General features: G+C 28.4%; 2 protein-coding genes across 2 annotated transcripts; one reads left to right on the forward strand and one right to left on the reverse strand.

The window, feature by feature from the left end:
- Nucleotides 1–592, forward strand: LOC127265811 (calcium-binding protein KRP1-like). The gene has a single exon (XM_051295816.1). It carries the CDS (start codon nt 113–115, stop codon nt 476–478), a length of 366 nt encoding a protein of 121 aa, XP_051151773.1. The 5' UTR covers nt 1–112; the 3' UTR covers nt 479–592.
- Nucleotides 593–10,246: 9,654 nt separating this feature from the next.
- LOC127266004 (indole-3-acetic acid-amido synthetase GH3.6-like) lies at nt 10,247–12,556 on the reverse strand. Its single transcript, XM_051296067.1, has 3 exons — nt 12,079–12,556; nt 11,088–12,007; nt 10,247–11,014 (listed from the first exon to the last, which is right to left on the reverse strand). Exons 1-3 carry the CDS (start codon nt 12,405–12,407, stop codon nt 10,425–10,427), a joined length of 1,839 nt encoding a protein of 612 aa, XP_051152024.1. The 5' UTR covers nt 12,408–12,556; the 3' UTR covers nt 10,247–10,424.
- Between the last annotated feature and the right edge of the window lie 12,189 nt (nt 12,557–24,745).

Consider the following 24,745-nt stretch of genomic DNA (forward strand, 5'->3'; position numbering starts at 1 on the left):
ACCCTTCTGCTTCCCCCAACCATTCATTCTTCAATTCGATCAGATTCATATACATACTTGTTTGGGTAAAAAATCAATTAGAAGAAGAAGAAGTAGCTAACTTTCCTTATCTATGGCGTCCAAGGGTCAATCCAATTTCGAAGATTTCCTGCCTCTCATGGCGGAGAAGCTCGGCGGCGACGGCTTGATTGGGGAGCTCTGTAATGGGTTTAGACTGCTGATGGATCCCGACAAAGGGTTGATCACATTCGAGAGCCTCAAGAAGAACGCAGCTTTCTTGGGGCTTCAAGATTTGTCCGATGAAGATCTTTATGGGATGCTGAAAGAAGGCGACTTTGATGGCGATGGAGCTCTGAATCAGATGGAATTTTGTGTTTTGATGTTCAGATTAAGCCCCGAGCTGATGGAGCACTCCCAGTTTTTGTTAGAGGAGGCTCTGCAACAGGAACAGTTCCAGAAATTTCATGTTTTCTTGTGATATAATTTTATTTTAATCTTTTTTTTTTTTTTTTTTCCCTAATTGGAATTGGAAATTATACAGTGATTGACTGGAGAAAGATTAATAAAAGTTAATGATGAACCCTTTAGTTCATTCGACTTGCCTAATTTTATTTCTCCCTTTTCTGAATCTGTCGTTGAAGGATTTCTTGACAATGTCTTATTTTATGAACTGATTATGTCTGAGTGATTCAAATTTTTCTGCTTGAATTGTTGCTGTAACACAATAGGATTAATAATCCAACAACAAAGAAAATATAAATTTTCGGGGTTCATTAACAATGCTTTGGCTAGGTCGCACAAACATATAACAAATTTATTGTGGACCACACTATATTATAGATTATAAATATTCTTTAATAAAGACTAATTTAAATTGCGTAACTATTTAAATAAATTAAGAGAATTCATCCAAGGAGCTTAATTTATTAACTCCAAAACCCCATAAAAATTTAGAAAAAATGACAAATTAGATTTAAGGTATATCAAAAAAAATTGTATAAGCAAGAATTGTATAAATTGGCCAATGGGAATTGGGATCACATGTCCAAAAAACAAAATCTATTTTTTTATCCTCATATACATATTGAGAATATACATACGTATATATGCATAAAATAATCTATTTTATATGTATACACTTTTGTATATATAAACACACACTGTCAGCTACATTTAGGACTCAAATTTCAACGAATGCGTATGTAAGAATATGTAGAGGTCAACACATATCTGTGAATTTCATTTGATTTGTGTAATGTTGTTCAGTCTGGGTTTGACTATTGGAGATGGTTTCTCTTCAAGACCGGTGTTTAGAAGGATTTGCGACTTTTGAGAGAAAATACACCCTTTTCATTTTTTATTTTTTTTAATTTATTAATTTCTTTTAATAGATTAAAATAATAAAATATGAAGAAAAAAATCTAAAATATTATTGAATTTCCCGGGTCTAATGTCTATAACATGGGATAGTATGCTTGTAAATATAAATATATAAAAGTAAGAATAAACTACTAATTGAATAGCGATTACATCAATCAAGAAAAAGAGAATTTGGGTATGGTGTGCTATTCAAGTTTTTTATTTTAATTTTTTTTTCTTATTATTATTATTATTATAATTATATTTGGGTATTTTATTATCTTTTGTGTTATTCAAGGTTACCCATGAGGTAGATCATAGGCCACTAGTACATTTAAAAATGTGACTAGATTCAATGAAGAGAGATATTTCAGGGCTCTACTCAGACAACTAAAATGTGAACCATATCATGTCATGGGCAGCGGAGGCCATTTGTGTGTTGAATAGTCAGCATAATGCCGACAACGTCTTATATATTAGCATGTAGCGTATATAAACACAATATACAATATAAGATTTCTTTAAATATAAAACACATGCTGTTCTAAACTAATTATACATCAAAATGGTCTACACAACACATTCTGATCTTAATACACGGAAGTGCGAACTGGATAAACCTTCAATCAAACCTAATACTCTATAAACTAGATCCGATAAGCAAGTCACACTAAACGAATCATAAGTAGCAGGTAATCTTACGGTCAGAATGCCAAATCCCACACCACCAGACCGTCTCTTATGAAACTTTTTTTAAAAAAAAAAAATACAAAGAGAGGCATTATGCCTTAGATCATACAAGACTCTAACAAAATTTGTAAATGGAATTGGAATGCGAGGTTAGGATTTTATTAATTTTGAGTATTTTATAAGTCAAATACTGTTGTATTCACTATTAAACACATTCCCGTACTAATATTAGAAGCTTCATTTTGCACATATTTTACAAACATGGTCGTTTTAAACACAAGTACAACACGTCCATATTCTCTGACAAATAGGACCATATTTCATAAAATTCACGACTGTGTTTTAGGAACGGGTCTCAAAATTGGCAAATTATAAGAACACAACGGTGTTTTTATACAAGATCTCATACGAGCGTGTTGGTAGCAATACACACCCATGTTGCTACATGAAAATAATAAAGTCCGTATATTGATTTGATGATTGTTTGAATATGACCTTGTTTTACATAATACGTCCGTATTCGGTCTAAATTAAATATCATATCAGTATTTTTTATATTCACATCAGTATGTTATGTTGGAATTTCAACATTACAATAATAAAAAAAATATATATATTAATATTTTTAGTGGAATTACTTTTGATAGCAATTTTTTCGAATGAGACTAAAAAAATGTGTTTAGAAATTTTGATAAAAAAATTTACTGAAACTCACACCAACAATCTACATCCAAGTGTTTGTAGTTTAGTTACATATATGCACCCTAATCACGCTTCGTAACTTACACATTATACTCCAATTGCATATAAATACATCATATTTTGATGTTATATGTGGGGATAATTCACTTTTAGTTTATATGTTAATTTCCCACTAATTAGCCTAATTAATTTGATTTTAAAAAATCCTTAAAGCCCAATTAATTAAGCCCAAAAAATTGATAAATACATTATTATTATTATTATTATTATTATTATTATTATTAGTTTGAGCTGTATCGTTTCTACAAGCTGATTAATCAACTTAAATATTTTGAATTTAATTAAATTCTTCTGATTTTTTGTTTTTGTTTTTGGCTATTAATCAACAAGACGTTTACAAGTTTATGGGTTAGGATGGCCCAGGCACCCATACAGGCCTTTGCCCAACGGTCATTTCCATGGAGAAACATAATGCAAAACACAAAATTTCAAGCAACAAGTCTGTTTCTTTGGGGGGGATTTTTTTTTTTTTTTCAAAATTTTGACTATTTGAATAGTAAAATTATATTGTTACATAATATCATATTAAAAAATTATTTAAATTCAAAATCGAAACCGTGAAAAAAACCACAGAAATTTCAAATTGATTAACGCCAATATTATTATTGGCATAATCTTCACCACCAACCAACCTAATTCTAATTTTTACTTCACATTTCTCTCTCTCTCTTTTTTTTTTTCTTCTTAAATGTATATTTATTTCTCTATAAAAATATTATATAAAATACTTATTTATAATACAAAATATTACATTAAACAATTAATCAACTTAAAACTGTCCATAACCAAAACACAAACTGAATCATTGCATCTATGATAAAAAAAAATTCTTATCTAACACCGTGACCATTTTTATAGTATTAGAATTCTTAGGGTGTGTTTGGTTTTGTATCTTGATTATAAAATATATAATAAAACTGAAACAAGTATTTAATCAAAGGTTGGTTAATTTTTATCTTACTTTAGTCATTAATTTTATTGCATTTATTTATTTATTTACTATTCTTATAAATTACTTCAAAAACCACTTTTATTGCTTCACGCAATTCAACTAAATTAAATTGTAGTATTTGAAGAGTTTCACGTGCTGCCTAATTAATTAAGTGCATGCATTATGTCACTCAATTTCTTTTCCACCATCACTCACTCACTCACTATATACATATAGAAATCCAATTGACCATCTATCTATCTACTTAATCATATATAAATATTGCAATAATATTAATAATATACTATTTTATTTATAAATAAATTTATTATTCGATGGGTTTCAACATGGGTGTAGGGCAGATTGTCTCCAAAAGCAAAACTTCCACTCGCAATCAAATCACACTTATTTTGTTATTTTAATTAATTAGTATATTTCATCAGATCAGATCAGATCAGTCTCCCTTATTTTCAGCATTCTGATGTCACGATCCAACGGTCTGAATTATTTATAGTCTTGATTCTCGATGATCACCTCTGTCATGATTATCCTCTTGAAATTAAATTAAATTAAATTTATGAAATTTGGATACAGCTCACACAATGAATGACGACATTAGGTAGCAAGTGGCTGAGGAAAACTTATTGAATAATTGTGCATCTATAACTAACTAACCATGTATTCATGTGTACATTTACCTAAAAAGAAAGACCACCAAAAAGATGTATATATACTCCAAATATGCACACACCAAATTTATTTTGTTATTTTGATGATATCAAACCAAATTTAATTTAATTTAATTTTTTCATGATTATGGGTTTTAGGTGTAGTGAAGAGATTCAATCTTGGAATTGTTTATTGTTAGGGTTAGGGTTAGGCTTTGGGAGAGAATTATAATAACAATATATACTTTCATTGTGTTGTCACATATAGGAATTATTGCTCAAAAAATATAATATAGTGATTTGATATAAATAGGTATTGATATGATATTTTGAATAAAAATAATTCTAGTATAAGTTAAATATTTTATACTATATTTTTTAGAAAAAATTGATAAATAATAAAAATTTTGTAAAATTTTAAAAAAAGAACATACCATATATATTATTAGTAAATGTGTGGTGCCAAAGTAGATGAGTGAGTCAATTATATGAGAACATTTTGAGTAAATGATGAAAAGAAAATAAATTAATGTAAAAATAAGGAGTATAAACTAAAAATGGTGAGATTTGGGGTTTGTTCTTTTTTTTTTTTTTTTTTTTTTTTTTTTTTTCTGTTTTTCAAAAAATTAATACACTATACATATTTATTATTTTTATATTTATTACACGATTTCATATACCTCATATAAAGAGTTTTTTTTCCAACAAAAATATATTTGAGAAATTATTTGAAGTGATTTTTTTTTTAGGTGAAGTATATGAAATTGTATATGTAATATAAAAAATAATAAATGTATATAATGTAATAATTTTTTTGAGAAAAATATGTGTTTAAGTTTTTTTGGAAACATAAATGTTGGGGATATAGAAAATATTGTTAATTGAATTTTGAATTTAAATTTTAAATAATAAAATTTTAAAATTAAATATTTATTTAATTAAGTATTGATGAAATTTTTTTAATAATATTAAAATAAAATAAAATATTTATTTTAATAATTTAAAAAGCAAAATTGATGAACAAGATTTATTTGCTCAAGAATTTTGAATTTTACTCTAATACAATTTTTAATATTTATTTTATAATTAACATTAATTATAAAATATATATTATAAATATAGTCTCTATTCGTGCAGCTGTTTTTTGAAATTGTGATTTTTTAAAAATAATATTTATATTTTTTACGCAAATTTTTATATTATAAAAAAAAAAATTCAAAAAGAAAAAATTAAATATTTTTACAGTATAAATTTTTTACAGCACATATAAAAAATCAATGTACCCAAAATGCTGAGTGAACATAGCTAGATATCCTACCTTTTGAATATTTTGTTCGTTTTATACGAGAATTTAGGAAAAGTATAATTAATAAATAATTAAATATATATTAATTAAAATAATTATTATATAATAAAAATAATTATAAATTAAGATTTAAAAAATAATAAAATAAATACGACTGACAGAAATGGAGAAGTGGATATGTGAAGTAGGAAAAGGAAGTAATTATCTAAAAGGACACCGTTAATAGAGAACTGTCAAGTCAATGAACACGTGTCAGAAATCTAGACATGATCTGAAATTTGACATTTCTTGGAAATGCTTGCGTAGGTCAGTCAACAATCAACTGTTTATTTATTTTGTTTAGGTTGCATGATTTTAAAGAAAAATATATTATTTTTTTTATAAAATATTAAAATATTATTTATAATTTAAATAAAAAATTTAACTTTTAATTATAATGATTTTTTTATGTATATATTTTTAAATGTTTGGTATTAAATTATTTTTCGAAAAAGTATGGTTGTTTGTTTGTGTTAAGTTTGAGTTTTGAATACTAAAATTTTGAATAAAAATAATTATTTGATGTGATATATATATTTGATATGATATTTTAAATACAAAATTATATTTGAATGTGATATAATAAATAAAAAAGTAGATTTTTTATTTATTTTTTAGAAAAAAAAAAGAATCATAGTTCAATTTTTTACTATCTAAGTATATTTTTTAAAAAACCATCGTATTTATTTATAATTTTCATTTAAAAAAAAAGTATTTTATTTAGAATTTAGTTCAAATTTTTACTATTCAATTATACGATTTTATTATTATTCTTTTTATTTTTATTTGTTTTGTAAAAATACATGTGTGTGTTTGGTTGATTTTTCTTCTTTTTTTCTTTTTTTTTTCTCAGAATTTTCCTTTTTACAAGTTCAATAATGAATTTTATCTTCTTTTTTTCCTGTGAAAAATTAGATTTAATTATTTATAAATATTGCCATATATTTATGCATATTTATAGTTAATGTTATGTGATCCAACTAAGAAATGGTCTCCACGTAAACACGAAGGTGTATTCTTGCAACAAAAAATATATACATATATTTAAAAAAATAATATTCCTTGTGTCTCAGCTATTATATTTATTTTATTTAGACACGAGAATTTAGGAGGAATATAATTAGTAAATAATTAATATTGTAGTAATAAAGATAATTATCATGTAATAAAAATAATTATAAATTAAAATTAAAATAACTAATTATTTTAATTAAAATTAAAAAAAATTATAAATTAAAAAATTTAAAATAAAATTAAAGTCGTATAATTTTTTCCAAAAAAAAAAGTAACAAAATAAATAAAACGAACAGAAATAAAAAGATGAACATGGTAAGTAGAACGGAAGGAGTAATATAGTAACATACATTCATTATTTTATATTTTGTTTACACAATTTCATATCCCTCGCATAAAAATATTATCTTTCAAATTATCTTACAAGAATATTTCTGAACAAAAATATCAGCACACACATGTACTAGAAGTTACAATTATAGGATTCTAGGCAAGGGTTACCGATCTAAATTGAATAAATCAAATGTTGACTTTCCCAAATAATTAATCAACTCAGTTCATCCATCATTTTTCAATTGAATAATTTTCTGTAAATATTATTAAAAATATACAAATATATACACACGTTGATATAATATATATAGATATATCATCTACTAATAAAAAATCAACAATTCAATACAAAATATTATTTTTTATATTAGCAACACAATTCTCTATACTACAGACAAAAAAATCAATTTATCTGAAAATGTTGAATGAACAGACTGAATATTAACACATGTCTTTATTTCACAAAGCATATACCATATAAAATAAGTGAAATAAGGACATGCTATATATATATTTTATACTTATAGCATGTGATATATAAGAATATATCATGTACTAAAATTAACTATTGCATATGTTGTATGAATCTATATTTATATTATATTAACGCAAATTATGTATTTTATAGACGTTCAATACAATAGTACAATAGTAAATTTTAAGCCCCCTAGAATTCTATCATAGCTAAACTTGCAATCAAACAAATCCTATGATATATTTTAGATATAGGACTAACTTATTAATAACTTATTTATATTTTTATTGTAAATAAACAACTATATTTATACACATTAATTTTTTATTTTTAATAAACCAAATTTATGCTAATTACATGTATATATATCCTAAATAAACAAGTTATACTCTTTTAAAATATATAAAAATATATTTTAATTTTACTTTCAATCAAATATATAATGTTATAACTCAATTTATAATCATATACAATTTCATTATGATTCGAGTCTGAACTTTACGTGTTCGATCTCATCTTTTAATGGCAAGATTTTGCTTCCATCAACAGTTGCACCTGTCCAGGAATGCTACCTGTCGTCTGTCCACATACGTATATATTTATTTATTTTATTTTATTTTATTTAAAAAAAAAAAACATAATGAAAATTGTTTCTTTGATTAAATCAATAACTTGCCATTGCAAAAGCGTTCGATGACTCCAAAACTACTCAAACAAGTATTCTTTCACTTATATATTATTAGTGTTACTAGTCAACTTACTCTTTTAATTTCATTTACTTTTATTTTATTTTAAAAATGGCGACACTTTGCTTGAGTTAATCATTTCTTTTAAATGGTTTTAACTACTGATTATTGTCTACCCCTCAATATCTTGTAAAAAGTGAAAAATGGCTTCCCGTAATGAATGACTTAGTTGGTATGACGGTAAATTTATGAATTTAAAATTTTTTATTGATATCTTTTCAGTCAAATTTGTCGCACAAGGTTTTTCCTATGAAACTTACACGACTAATGTGGTCTGAAAATTATTGCATTTGATCTTAAAATTTATCGATACAATACCGACTCCGAGCAAACGGAAAAAAAAAGTTATGATTATACAAATAAAAGAATGAATATGCATGGTGAAATTTATCATACGTAGAGAGGAGAGTGAGTAGTTGTTGATAAATAAATTATATATACATTATATATTACTTAAAATATTTTATTTTTAATAAAATTGATTTATATCAATTATATATATATTTGTATTAGATAACATTTTATTTTTATAAAATAATTAATGTTCATGTTGTATATTTTATTGATGTGGAATTTTTAATATTTATGTTTAATCAAATACTGTATGTTATATCATAATTCAAATATGTTCTCTATTTATCCAAAAATTATACTTTTTGGTTCTACATATTTTACAATAATTTTCATTTTTGTTGGTTCTTTCTATTTTACAATATTTTTAAAATAAAAAATAATTAAATTTATTTAACCTTATTACATTATTCAAATAAAAAATATAAATATATATTTCTCTAACTATAGTATCTAATTCTCAATTTATTCCATTTAATACTATTAATCTATATTCTTGCGCCGAAGATTAAATAATACATTTTATTATTTTCATAGATTGAAATCCAAAATTTATACGTTTTTTTTTTAAAAAAAAATAAATAAATAAAATTGACCACAATATACATTATAAATGCTATCAAAGTTATATTTCTTTACCATACTAATATTATTACATCAAATTAAAATATAACAATAAAAAGCCTTCAACCAAACACACATACGTGTAGGTTTGATTTATTGCTCAAAAATATTAACAAGAAAATAAATGGGAATAGTGAGATTGGTCGATGTATGAAGTAGTTGTGCCGACCTATTTTAGTCCTCTTTTTTCACAGGGGAATTCGCAATAGTTATTAGTCGGAGGTGTTTTGAGTAAACTTTCTATTGAATTTCATACGTGCCAAGTAAAATTTGGAGGCATCGAGATTTGGCTTTGACCTCGTGACTTCATGGTCAAAAGCCCACTGCACATCACCAAATCATTTTTTATGGAACATAATTATTTTATTATTTTTGTATATGAATAATATTGTTGATATTTTAAAAATATGAATTATATTTCAATAATATATATAATATAAATATTATTTGATAGATAATAAAAATTTATATAATATAAATAAAAATGTATATTTATTTATAATTAATTTTATAAAATAGAAAGTTTTAAAAATATTTATTTATTGAAAAAAAATATAAATAAAAGAGGTTTTTAATTGGATTTTATTGGCAATAACTTGAGAATTGGTAGTCCTTTCTTTCGAATGTGCTCTGAAACTTCCGTCCGAATCTAATAGCTTGCAAACTAAGTCCAACAAAAGAATACTTTGAGGCATTGAAATTTGAACCAACGATCTCACGGTCACGAATCAATTTCCATATCACTGAGCCATCGTTATTGTTTCTTCTTTGTCCCACAGCTACTGTGCTACGGGAAGTCGAAGAAGACAGTATCAGATAGATAGTAGTAAGCCGACGTTCTGCCTACTTGTTTTCGAAATCAATCAATCTAGAACCGTTTAAACGGTAAATTAAAAGGCAATTCGGGTGCATGGGTCGGGTTGGTAGTGGTTAATCTAAATGACGGTGACCGGGTGAGATGGTGGTATGAATATAAATATAATTTGAAAAACGATCGATCGATCTTCTAAATAAAATCCAAAGACTTCATAAATACAATACTAAAAATACTTTGGATTGATTGATTGGTTCCAAAAACAGCTCTCCCTCATTCCTCTTTATTATTAATCTGTGTCTGAAATTGGAATTAATTGTTGGTCCATTGCTGGAGCCCCGGAGTGGTCCATTTGGGGCACTTGGGGCTCCGGTAAGAGGACCCGACCCGCGACTCCAACAGCTCCACCATCGGCGCGAACTTGACGCAGCGCGGGGTTTTGTACTGGTTGATCGACGCGCCGAGGCTGATCGCGTAGTCCATCAGCTTGTCGAAGGTTCCGTTCTCGACGATCTTGATTTCCAGGGGCCCGATGGCGTCGAACACTCGGTTCTGCCGGTACACCGCGTCCAGGGAGTCTTCGATTGTCAGGCAGCAGTCTTCGAAGATGGAGGGCGGGATTGGGGCCGACGCGCCGCCGTTGCAGGTGAGCTCCCAGTAGAGCACGTAGTGGCCGGGAACGGTGGACGTGTCGGCTTGGCTGGTGTACTCCGTCAGATGAGCGTCGAACGGCATCAGATGGGTCAGCGCATTCCGGACGGCGTTGTGGAGCTCCACCTCGTCGGTCTTGTCGGAGTCGATGCTCAGGACGACGTTCTTCCGGCACACGAAGTTGAATTGCGGCGCGTTGTTTTTGAATCCCGCCACGCGCAGAATGTCGCCCACTCTGTACCGGTAAAGCCCTGTAATTGCGTCGATGAAATCAAATCACGTAGTATTAATCAATATTTAACCTAACTGGATTATAATACTGACCAGCGTAAGTGGTGACGACGAGTTCGTATTCCTGTCCGAGCTCGACGTCGACGAGGTCGACGAGTTCTTGGTGGTCCTTGTCGGCGGCGGCGGCGGGTAGGGATAGCGACAGCGATTTGGTGTGGATGGGGAGGAACTCGAAATAGCACATGTTGGGGATGAGGGTGTAGGCGACGTCGGAGGGTTTACAGAGGGGGTTGAGGTTGAGGCCGAAATAGCATTCGGAGGAGGCGTACATTGTGCAGACAAGGGGGAGGGCATTACTGTAATAATCCAGTGTCGGAATGTACTGCGACATGGTCCCAGTCACTATTACATCGATATACTTTGTGTTGGGCCACAGCCTGGTGATGATCCCCTGCCATGACTCCTTCCTGCACTCCCGTTCGATGAACTCCGCCAGCTCCGGGTCGGGTTTAAGGATCCTCATCACCGCATCCCTCACGGACGGGTCGGTAATCAGCGGGTTGACCGTGCCCGCCCGAATATCCTGGCAGAGTAGCGCCCAGTGCTTCTCGAGGAATCGGATGGCCCGGATGAAACCCGAGGCGAAAACCGCCCCGACCCGGAGGACCTGGAAGTTCTGGCAGAGGCCGCAGAGCATTTGGGAGTACATGCTCTGGTAGGAGTCCGGGCAGAGAATGGTCTCGTTGGGGGAGGTGTAGTTGGTGTAGGGATCGAAGGCCCGGTCCTTGAAATGGGAGCTCTTGTAATAACTTGTGAGGACGGGGCGGGCAGGGAGGCCGCCGGGGGTCCGGGTCTCGCATTTTATGAAGTAGAAGTACATCCCTTTGCCCTCTTCCAGGCCCCCCACGTATTGGCTCATCACAGGCATCAGAAGGCTGTACAGCAGGGACCTCCTCTCCAGCTCCTCCTCGATCGTCGGCATCACTTTCCTTTCTCCGGCCGATGTCCCGGAGCTGTTGTATCAATCAATTAATTGGATTATTCAATTCAGGAAATTAATTAATTAATTAATCAAATAGTATACCTGGTGAGGAACTCGGAGATGGGGTGGGAGCAGAGGATCGGGGACGTATCGCCATTGGCGATGCGATTGATGTCGGGGAGGATGTCTTCGTAGGATATGACCGGTAAGATTTTCTTGAAAGTGTCCCTGTCGGCGGTGCGGCCGTCGAGTCCATGCCTGTTGAGGTACTCCACGTGGGCATTCCTCGACAGGATCTCCCTCAGGACACGCTTCTGAATCTCGTCTGCGTTCTTCGTCACATCCTCAATGAACTCCAGCTTCTTCTTGTTCATCTCCGCCACACTACCCGACCCCTTATTCAGACACGCTTCCCTCGGCGCCTCAGGCATGGCTGCTGCTTCTCCAAAACACCCCACAACAGAACAGAGAATATTATATATATATATATGTAAGTGCAGGAGAGGAGACGAAACAGAAACAGAAACAGAAACAGGCTACTGCGGTGGGGGTAGGAGGAGGAAGGGGGGCGACGAGGGTATCCTATATATAGAGGTAGAGAGAGAATGGATGGGAGGGCCGAGAGAGAGGGGGGCCCGGCCCGTGTGGTCCCGGGTTTAAAATGGGGGTGGATTGTGAATATGGACGGGGCTCTGTGGCAAACTTGTTGGCACTTAATTCCTCCATGCTTTTTATTACTCACTCAGACATCACACTTTCATGCTTCGTATTATTTGCCTGCGACAATTGTAGAAGTGTACCTACTACTGTCTGCTTTACCTTTTGTAATAAATCACAAACCCCTCTTCTCTCTCCTCTCTGCCTGCCTAATTCCCCTCTCTCTTTCTCTCTCTCTCTCTCTCTCTCTCAAATGTCTGTCCCTTCATCTTTTTTATTCCTCCTCAGTACTAACTGTGATGCAGACAGATACATCAGATTTTTTAAACCCTTAAATCAAACCTACACTTTTCTTAACAAGAAATGAGAAAATTCAATTCGTTTGTTATGCATACATAGAATATGGCCTCTCATTGTTGTACCCGTAAATATCCCTCCATCAGATTTTATTATCCATATATATATATATATGTACTTTCAATTCTTGAAATCTTTTATAAAATAAATAAATACAAAAAAAAAAAAAGGCCAGCTGGAAAGAGGAAGCGGTAACCGGGAGCAGCCGGTAAGCATTTGGCCAAGTAAACCGTTTCGCCGTTTACGGGCAACACACCAAAACGGCTTCCGGTACGTGACAGCTGGCCGTCAATACGGTTGTGTTTGACACGTAAGTCTGTTGTTCAATTAATTCTTCACGCACTTGCCACTGGCTATTTCAGTTGAGCCCAATTTAATTAATTTGATGGTATTTTTTTTAATTGGATAAAATATTTTGCTCGTTACTTCAATTTTCTATTTGGGAATGTTCATAAGTTCTCTGCTCCTCACAAATTCTGCAGTCAAATTTCTGGCCTGACCTGCCCAATTTTGCCTAATTTTGTGCCCAACGTGTTTTTCATATAATCGATGTTTCATTGCTCTTTTTTTTTTTTGTGTGTTATTTTATTTACCCATATTAAGATAAAAAATTTTATGTTCGTTGGTAAATTTATAGCTATTTTTGCATTAAACAATAATATAAAAAGACATAATCATATATCGAGTATATTATATATACGAGCATTTGCAAGATGTCTGATCCAATTACTTTTATAAGGTTTGTATATCAATGATCAATATGAATCTCTTTGACCATCTTATTGATTTTACTTGTACCTAACTTGAAAACTTGGAATAATTCAATTTTTTTTTTTAATAAAAATATAGTAATGTGCAACATTTGCGATTTTTATTTTTATTTTTATTTTAAATAAAATACACTATTTAAAATATCAAATTTAAACTATTATTTAAATTAAAAAAAAAATCAATTTTCTTTAAAACGATATATATATATATATATACGATCAATGTGTTAAATGAGACAAATCAATATCTCTATCAACACAAGTAAAATAAGTAGATAATACATAATTTATTGTATCATAGGTCAATTTATATTTATACTGTTTTATTGTATGAATCTATTAATAATAGCATTGGCATGTGAGGCTATGTTATATGTTTTTAAATAGTACTTCTTCAGTCTCGGCTGACTTCTCCTTTTTATTTTCTATGCGAGAATTTAAAAGAGATATAATTAGTAAATAATTAAAAATATATTAATAAAAATAATTATCATATAATAAAAATAAACTTAAATTTAAATTAAAATAAATTATTAATCTAATTAAAATTAAAAATTTTAAAATAAAATTAAAATTTATAATTCTTAAAAAAATGTAACATAATAAGTGAGACATATAAAAACGAAAGAGTAGACACAGTAAATGAGACGGAAGAAGTATGTATATTTATATTATATTAATTTAAATAAAATATTATACTTCTTTCGTCCTAGTTTAAAGGATCATTTGTTTATTTTTTTTAATAAATTAAAAAATAACAATGTTTTATTGATTAAGGAAAGTATGCAAGATAATTTGACATTTTTTTTCTTAACAAGTAGAAATAAAGTAATGATATTTTTGTAATTTGTGTAAAATTAAAATATTGGTATATATTCTTTTAAATGAAATAAACAAAAATAATGACTCGTTTACTGTAGACACATAAATTTAGAAGAAATAATTAAGAATGTATTAGTGAAAATAATTATTATATAATAAAATAATTATAAATTAAGATTAAAATAACTAATTAATCTAATTAAAATTAAAAAAAAATTAAATTAAAAAATTTAAAATAAAATTAAAAATATATAATTCGTTTCTAAAAAAAAAAGTAATAAAATAAATGGAACAAAACAAAATGAAAAGAGAATACTATTGTGTTAATATTGTTATCAACAACTCCTATTATAATTTAGTACGGCAACAATAGCTAAAATTAAAATATTTATTTGATGCAAGGAAAAAAAAAAAGAAAAAAAAGAAAAGAAAAGAAAAGGTGGGTCAAGTCAAGAGAGGAGAAAATGTCACGATATCACATAAAGTGACAGTTATTTATTAAACGTTGATTTATGTAAAACTATGCATTAAGTATTTATCCATGGTCAATTCAACGCTGGCCAAGTAGATGTCACTGCACGTCATCCAAACACATGGGCTATTTCCCGCTTATATGTTATTTTAATAATTTATTTATGAGCCGCGGATTCCGTACTAATCCGATTAAATTAATTTAATTAGTATATATTATATATTATTATAATATATTTATGTTATAAATCTAATATAGTACAATATTTTAAAACATAAGATATATTATGTTATACAAAATATATATTGTATATTTTCATGTGATAAATTGTTATAATTAAATTAATATTATACTGATTTGATTGGATCTAACACTTGATCCATGCTCTTATTTATATTTCTTTACAATTCAATCATTATGCTCTTTTAAAACAATAACAATAATAATAATAATAATAATAAATAAATAAATAAATAAATAAAAGTTTAGTTTTATTAAAAATACTCGATATTTTTTATAAAATATTATAGTATTAAAAAAAAAAATCAGAGAAGACGCCGATAATTTTCTCTTTAATACGTTTTCTCACTTATAGTATTTACCTTTTTCGTAAATATGTGAGGTGGGTTGTTTTATTAAATAATAAAAGATATATTTTGATATAAGGGATGGAGAATTATGTAAAAAATACTATAAAAGTAATGAAGATATATATTATATTAATTTTTTTACAAAATGAACATACACGTGGTTGGTTGTTTGGGTTTGTTTGGTTTTGATTTATAAATCACTATTCATTTTATATAGTTTTAGTAAAATTATAGTACTATTTTTTTTTACAAAATATTAAATAAAATCACTATTTAAATACAAATTTAAATAAAAAATTCAAATTCAAACTAGAGAACTCTTTTCCATTTGTAATCATGTACTATGGTGGGTTCTTTTGAATTTTGATTTTATTCATTATTATTAATTTTTTGTTTTGATTTGAACATCAATTTAAATATAATTATATTTTGTAAAAAAATAATACTTATATTCTTATAATAACAAAATTCCAAAAGAACACAATAAGAAAAAGTTATAGAATTAATGACAATTTTGTTAGTAATGTTAGCTATTTTTTGAATGCGGATTGAATAAACATTAAACCAAATATAATAGATTGCAAATTATATGAGTAAGAAAAATGGCTCTAGGAAAATCTTTGTGACAAACAAGACCTTAAGAACACAATAAAGAATTTTTAGAATTAAAGATTTATGATTTAGAGTTTGATTTTACTTTATTTATGCAAATTAGAATTAAAGATTTATTGATTTAGAGTTACTTTATTAAAGAAAAATTATATTGAGTTGAGATGGAAGGAGTATACATATATATATCAAAAAAGAAAATATTAGCAATATTGATCACACCATTAGGATAATAAATAAACCCAAAAAAAAATAAAAAAAAATAATACACTCCAAAAAAATTGATGAGCTAATATTTCATTTAATTATTTAATTCTAGTCATGGAACTAATCAAATTATTATTATACATAATTGAAAGAGGAAACATACCCAAAATAATAGGCACAAATTATCGACTATGGACCAATTAATTAAGTAATTAAACAAGTGGTTAGGTGTTACGTGATAGGAAAGCAAGTCATTTATGCTATCCCTATTTGTAGGAATGTTTAATTTCATTTGGTATGTGAAGAAGCACTCCATGTTGTTGTTGTTATTATTGTTGATCTATTCACTATACAAACTCACAACGTGCTATTGATCGAAAGTTATCTGAATTCGATATTATATGCCCGTGTGATTTAAGATGTGTAAGATTACAAAATTTTCGACGAGGATTTGATAATAAAAAAGAACAATTGATTACTAACATTGAATAATAGATTCGACAGAATTTGTATGCCATTCGATAAATTTAATATATATATATGTAAAATTATATTGGCGTCGCATGAAATTATTATTCATATATGTGATTTACTCACATATTAATTTGATCTTATGATTGTAATTCAACATGATAAAGTTTTTTTTTTTTTTTTTAATTCTCTCCGTGCACGAAAAATATGTTAATATGGGTTGCACACGAGTTTTTAATAAATATAGTATTATATTGTTAGATTGTGATATAAAATAACAGTATTTTACTAAATATATGATACACTTTTGATAAAATTGAGTATGTAAGTGCTTGTGCTTGTGATGAGATTTGTATAGTAAAAATTTTGAATTTGAATAATTATATGATATGATATAATTGGGAGTTGATGTGGTGTTTTGAAGGTAAAATTGATTTATAAATAATTGTAATTTGAATGTGTATAAATTCAAAATGTATAAAAATTATTTGTTATAAATAGAAAAAATATATATATTTTTCTGACTTTTTTAATAAGTATTTATATATATATAATTAATTAGATTTGATTACATAAGAAATCTAAACCATCCATTTACACAGCATCCAATGGCTATAAAACCACTCAACAATAATAACGCTGAATTAATAAAATTCAACAACAAAACGAGAGCGTGTGTTATTGCATGCACACGCACGCATGTGCATGTGTTGTCACCATCTCTTCCAAATATTTGACCTACTTGATTTTATTTTTATTATAGATATATGTATTTACTCAATATCTTAGAGAAAATTATTCTTAATTTTGTTCATAAGGCGATATACTAAAGATTTTTTTTTTATTATTATTATTATTATTTTTTAAAAAAAAGTTTGTATAACTTACAATATAGTATGTGTTCGATCTAGTAAAAATCAAAATATTATACTATCTAAAATGTATTGTCCAGTTATAAAAAAAAAATAATAATAATAATAAAAAAAGAAAGAACATAGATTAAAATACACTCACAGACATACCTACTCGTTTAAACAAGAGGTTTCGGGTTCGGGTTCGGGTTCGAGTCGAAAAAAAAAATATTTATATGTCGGCCGAATAATCAAAATTATCTACTCTATGAACTAAATGAGTTTACTTTGTTAATACATAACACAAAAGGAGATGAAACACACATTATTACGATGATAAATAGAATTGCCCAATAAAGCCAATTGATACAACGACGACAATTATTTATTTTGTAAAATAAAATGAATTTTAGCTTTGAAATAAAAGGCAAACAAGATTGTAATTTGCATCATTACAAAGCTCCATTAGACAGCTATATAGCTTACCTAATTCTGGCCAGCCCATGCAAAAATGAGCAAACCATCACCATAGAATTAATAAATAAATAAATCTGTGTGTGTTTCTTTCGACAAATATTAATTGATTCTATTATTAACTTGAAGAGACCAAATTATATGGTCCCTAAATTCATGTTCCCAATAATATATAAATATATCTTTCTTTAATATTTGAATTTTAGTTTAAATTTAAAATATATAGTAAAAACTTTACATTAAAATATGTGTGTTCGGTTGTGATTCAAACACAAATAAATACTAGCTATTCATCCGGCACGGTTTTCAATAACAATACACTATTTTATGTTTTTACAAAATATTATATCAAAATACTAATTAAACATAAACTCAACTCAATGCTTCATTTTAAATCAATTTCAAATTATAATCGAACAAAATGTGTTCGAGGTAATATTTTGAATAAAAAATTGTGTTTGTTTGGAGGGTTTGAATTTTAGGTTTAGGTTTTGATTAGTAAAATTTTGAATCAAATTAAATAATTATTTGATGTGATATAAACAAATATATTGACGTGCTATTTTAAATATAAAATTATTTTTTAGTATAATATATATATAATAAAACATATATTTGAGTTAATATAGTTTGGAGGAAAATAATTGAGAAGTAGTGAAAATTATCAAGAATCCTCCATACAAAATAAAAAATAACATTATGTTTGCTTTGAGAATTTTTTTAAACTTTACAATTCTTATGATTATAAATTATAAAAATATATTATTATTTTCATAAAATATCACATGCAATCTATTTTAGGTGTTTGATTTCAATATTTAATAATTTTAAAGAAAAAACTTTGCTAAATAGCATAAGATCAAAACCCTACCTTAAAAGAACAAAACAATTATGATTTAAAATTAAATTGTAAGCCCTCGAAATGTGACATGGTAGTCGTAGCCATGATTAATCATTAAAAGTGCACACCAATCGATGCCCATTTAATTAATTAATTAATTAAATTGTTTATTATTATTATTATTATTATTATTATTATTATTTTATTTTTTATTTTTATATATATATGATATCACATGCAGTTGGGTTGAGTGGAATTATGGTAGCACATGCACGAATACATGCAAATCACATTAATTAAATGTATTTTGGAAGATTGAAGAACTAAGCTTTTGCCCAACTTGCAGACTTCCTAAGGCAACAAACGCACAACAACACTCATCCACAATCATTACATGTAATTACTTCTTTTATAATTTGTTTTAACTTAAATATATATTTTAATAACAATAGTCATAAAATTAAATAAAATCATTACATGTAATTAGAGCCCCATTCCCATTCCTTCTAAGTGGAAAAATCACCCCTCAGAATTATTTTATTTTTATTTTTTTTAAAAGGGTTAGGTTTGTATATATATATGCTGATAAATTGACACTATTAATTCTTAATCAGCTTCATACATATACATATATATATATATATTAATATATATACATGTATACACGTGTAAGTAATGTAAGTATTTATGAAGATATGCACATATAGATAGATTTAGTTATAATGTTGGATTATGACACGAAGTTGGTGATCGGTAAGTACATTGGTGTGTGTACTGTCTACTAATTACGTCTTTTCGAAAAGCATGCATGCAAATCGTAATTAATAAATTAAAATCAATTGATATATATATATATATCACTATAAAGAAAAAATTATTTTTGTAACAAAATTTTTTTTTTCTCTAAATCTACTTTTTCTGTTATTAACGACATTAGAGACGAAATTATGAATAAAATTACGTTAGCTACGTGAACTTTAGGGGCAAAATTCTGTTACAAATAGAATATTTTTTTTGTAGTGTATGGTCCACTCTACACACTATGCAATCATCTCTTTCTCTTTGATATTTTAGTGATGCAATATAAAAGAAAGGGAGAGTGATATATATATATATATATATGTTGTAAATAGAAAATATTAGTTGGGTTTTAGTGTAGTGTGGGAGGACAATATTGTCCTCCAAATTAAACTTTGGTTTTTTTTTTTTTTTTTTTTCTTTGACTGATTACTTTCTTATTTATTTATTTATTTTTTTCAGTGATGGAGAATTTCGATCATACACACACATATGTTTATTAGTGGAATATATTTCTTGTGAAGTGTTTGGCTGATTTTGGGGAATTTTATCCTTGTCTTTATTATCCTTTTACTGTTCATGCTTCTGTTGGTTGATCCAGTGGATATATATACATACACATACATACAAATATAATATATATGTATATTCGATTATCTCATGCACAAAATATTAGAAAGAAACATATATGGCCTCAAATGGAACAATAATATTCAACTCCATATATCTCATTTTTATACGTGAAAGAATATATTCCATAACTACGCATCACTTATTTTGAAGTAATTTTATTGTTTTAAATCAATTTTTGCGAAGCAATATCCATCACCATTCTTCATATGTATACATATGAATAGGTTATTTATCAAGTGAAAATTGAGTCATAAAAAACAATTGCGTAAAACATTTTGCAATGGCTAGTTAGCCGCGCTAATGATCATAAAATTAAAATACATAGCTCTCGATGTGATTAGAGTCAGAAATGGATAAAAGATAGTCGAATACATAACTCTTTATCGAGTTAGACATGGAAGATTTAAGGTACAAGACCATCTACATAGTAAGATCGGATCAAGAATTAGGTGTAGAATTAATCAAAAATTGTATTAATTGCAAGATTGGTTTGATGATCGAATGACCAATTAACACTACAAAAAAATAATATATTTGTAACGGAATTCCATCCCTAAAGTTCACGTAGCTAACGTAATTCCGTTTCTAATTCCGTCTCTAATGTCATTAGTAACGGAAAAACTAGATTTAGAGACAAAAAAGTTTTGTTACAAAAATGATTTTTTCTTGTAGTGTAAGAGTAGAACATATAGTGATACATGTAACAACAAATGACTTGTCTAACATATGAAAAAATAGAATAGGATCATAATGATTTTATAGGAGTGAATATGGGCTTGAATATCATATATGAAGAATGACACATGTGTATAGCTAAATGCAAATAAATTTCCTAAATAAACATACAAGTCTAATATACTATAATTACATGACATAAAAATATATTTATATATATACGAGCTTGTGTCGAGAAGTGGGTAAGTTGTTCACAACTAGAAATTCAGCATTAACCCGACAGCATTCACTAAAACGACTTTGCTGCTGGAGATGTGGCTTTTAATATTATCATTAAAATTTTGAAAATTGGGACCTGTAAGAGTGACAATGATGCCTGTCAGTTTGTCTCATAATTAAATAATTAAAGACATATATATATATATATATATATATTTGCAACATATTCGTCTAAATTGGAGACTTTGCTATACTAAAAAATTGTTTAGTACATAAGAATGTTGTGCCTACATTCTTACCTACCATCCTACACACAAATAAGGTCAACAAAATTCCCAAATAGGAAAGGAATCAAACCAAGATTATTTTAATTAATTAATTTGAGGATATATTCTTCTCTTTTATTTAAATTTATTTTAGCGGTTTTCTTGTTTGTGTTGGATAGGTTTACTACTCTACTTATGTCTAGGAGGCTTAACAATAAATTTTTCTTTATAAGTCTATAAAAATAAATTAGGTTATAGAGTTTTATTTAGGAGATCTCGATCACTTGAATTCTCATCAAACAATTGATAATTTGATATGGTATTTTGGTATTATTAATTAATTGAAGTGTTCTTGATAATTTTATTTTCTTTTATTGAGTTTGCTAGTTGTGAGTATATTGAGGGTTTCTGTGTTAGTTGATTTGAGGGAAAACAACTACGTTACGTTGAGTTTTTTATTGATGATAAAATTATCTTTGGGTTATGTTTTTTGTATTTTTCTAGAGATCGTGATTTATATCTTTTATGGTGAAGGTTTTTCATGTAAAATCTTGGCATGTTAATCTCATCTGACTTGGTTCTATTTCTATTTCTATTTGCCTTTAAAAAAAAAAAAAAAAATCTAAATAGTCGGTGTTTTCCTTGCCTTTGTAATATTGGTCACTGCCTTTAGTTTGATGTGTGTGGTGAAATGAGGCTTATGATCTCTATCATCCTTTGTACCTTAAGAAAAAGCTCTTTATATTCAATTCAATGGCGTAAAATTTTAAGTTGACACAAAGGGTAAGATCGAGAATTGAATCATACACTACCATCGATATCCCTTTAAAAAGGGCACAACGTTAACGTACATTATTGACTCAAATAATAATTATCAAGAACATAACGAAATTTGGTTATATTCTAAAACAAACTTGATGGGATGATCTTCAATTCAATATGTAGATGTAATTAAGAACATTCATCGAAAAATATCATTTATCTTTTCAACACCATAGAGGAGCTTTGGATAAATTCGATTGTCTTTTTTTTTTTTTTTTTTTGTTAATCTTTAATATCATGTAATAAAGAGGAAAAAAGTAGACTCAGACCATTTTGTGCAAGTTGACCCTTGAAGAAGGCCACAATTGACATGGAAAATTCCAAAAAAGATGAGTTTGTCCCTCACTTTAAAAGGTAAGGATTAAAAGACTATTAAGAACACATATAGGTGTGATGATGAGCTAGCATCAAGAAGAGGATGTGACCATTAACATAAAGTCATGAACATGACAAGAGGGATCAAAAGTATCTATATATATATATACAAATATATTTATCTAAAAATATATCTATGAAATAAAGAATTTAACCCTACAAATGTTCTAGTTTTGTGCACCTTAGTGGGGCATTAATGATTTCCATTACTTCCCAAGTTTTGGATTCCCTCTTTATTAGCATTGTAATGTTGTTTCATGCTTCCTAGTCAAACAAAATCTTTCCCAAATTAAAATGATCTAGACCATATTTCTAGCTAGGGTTTTATATGAGAGATTGTGATTGGTTCGATCCATGGATCGTGGAGAATAAACTCTTTTATCGCACATCATTTCATGTTGTGCGATTGAAGAGCTAGTGGGGTCATCGACACCACAACCTTGTTTGAACCATGCAATGTGGGGAACAAATTTATGCATAAGTTGAAGAAAAATGCACAGCATATCCAACATACATACATATATATATATATATATAGCTTATATAGTAGACTGGTATATTATCTTGTTGTTCTTTGACCCTGTTACTTGATGTTTCAATTTTTGTATTCATTGGGTTAAACAATCTTCATCTTCATCATCATAATCATAATCACAATTTCCATTACAAACAGTGCCTCTAAAAGTGTGGTGCACCTTTGCTATATTGGATACCCTTCTAGGTTTGTCTAGATAGTGCAGATATGATATATGTTTTCAATTTTTGACGCATTGAGGTATCATTAAGTGTATCTCTTCTCTTCTCACATTACATCCATATGTTCTTAATTATTATTATATTTTACATCTTATTTTTGTTTCTTTCTCTACTCATTATACACAGGATTTTAATTTTCTAACTGGACCCTAAACCCTAATTTACAGAAGACATGAGTTATATAGATCGACAAAAGAAATAAATGATTACAGTAAAAAGGGTTTGATTTAAAACTGCAGAGATAAAGAATAACAATGAAATGAAATCGATATATATTTATATGTCGTGATCCAAGTGTAGCTGAAATGGGAGGGTTTAATTCTTGCGTGCACCAGGGACCAGAACACCAGATGAATCCACACCATTCATGATGGGTAGCCATCGTGTAGTGGACGGCGTGGATCTATCTTCTGCATGTAATAGGGTTTATGGGGCCCTGCAAAAGCATGGAAATGTGTCGTTTCTCCCGTTGAATGTTTACATAATTATTGTGTTCCATGATCCATTCACCTATATAATATATATATATATATATATCCAAATTCGAAATGGAGTTGGAGACATTAATTCCCTAACACTAACAGACAAGGATTGCATATTTGATGCAGGTGTTGGTTAGTGGTATCTGGACATATATATATATATATATATATGTATTCGCAGGTCTGCCATGAAAACCCTAACCCTAACTAGCTATATATGTTTATGTTTATACATAAATATATAGACACATATATATAATATGCATGTATACTAGCAATCTGTTTACACAGATATTTTTTGAATTATAGACGTTGTTTATCTACAGTATTTATTTTTATATATGTTTACAAAATATTATATCAAATAAAAACTCCAAAAACGATGTAATAATTCATGGCTGGAGGACCATCCAGATCATCTATAGGTACTATGTGGGATGATGAATGACCGTCTCACCTAGAAGTTTGAACTGTTAGGGAAACAAAACCATTATTTATATATCCGCAAACGAGAGTTCCAATAATAACACACTACTACGAACTAAAGCCATAAAATCTCCAAATAGCTAGCAATTTGATCCTTGTCGAGTGTGTTGATGATAAAAGTTGGAATTGAAGTGCT

Source organism: Andrographis paniculata, unplaced genomic scaffold (assembly GCF_009805555.1).
Source record: "Andrographis paniculata isolate CXL003 unplaced genomic scaffold, ASM980555v1 Contig74END, whole genome shotgun sequence".
Lineage (NCBI taxonomy): Eukaryota > Viridiplantae > Streptophyta > Magnoliopsida > Lamiales > Acanthaceae > Andrographis > Andrographis paniculata.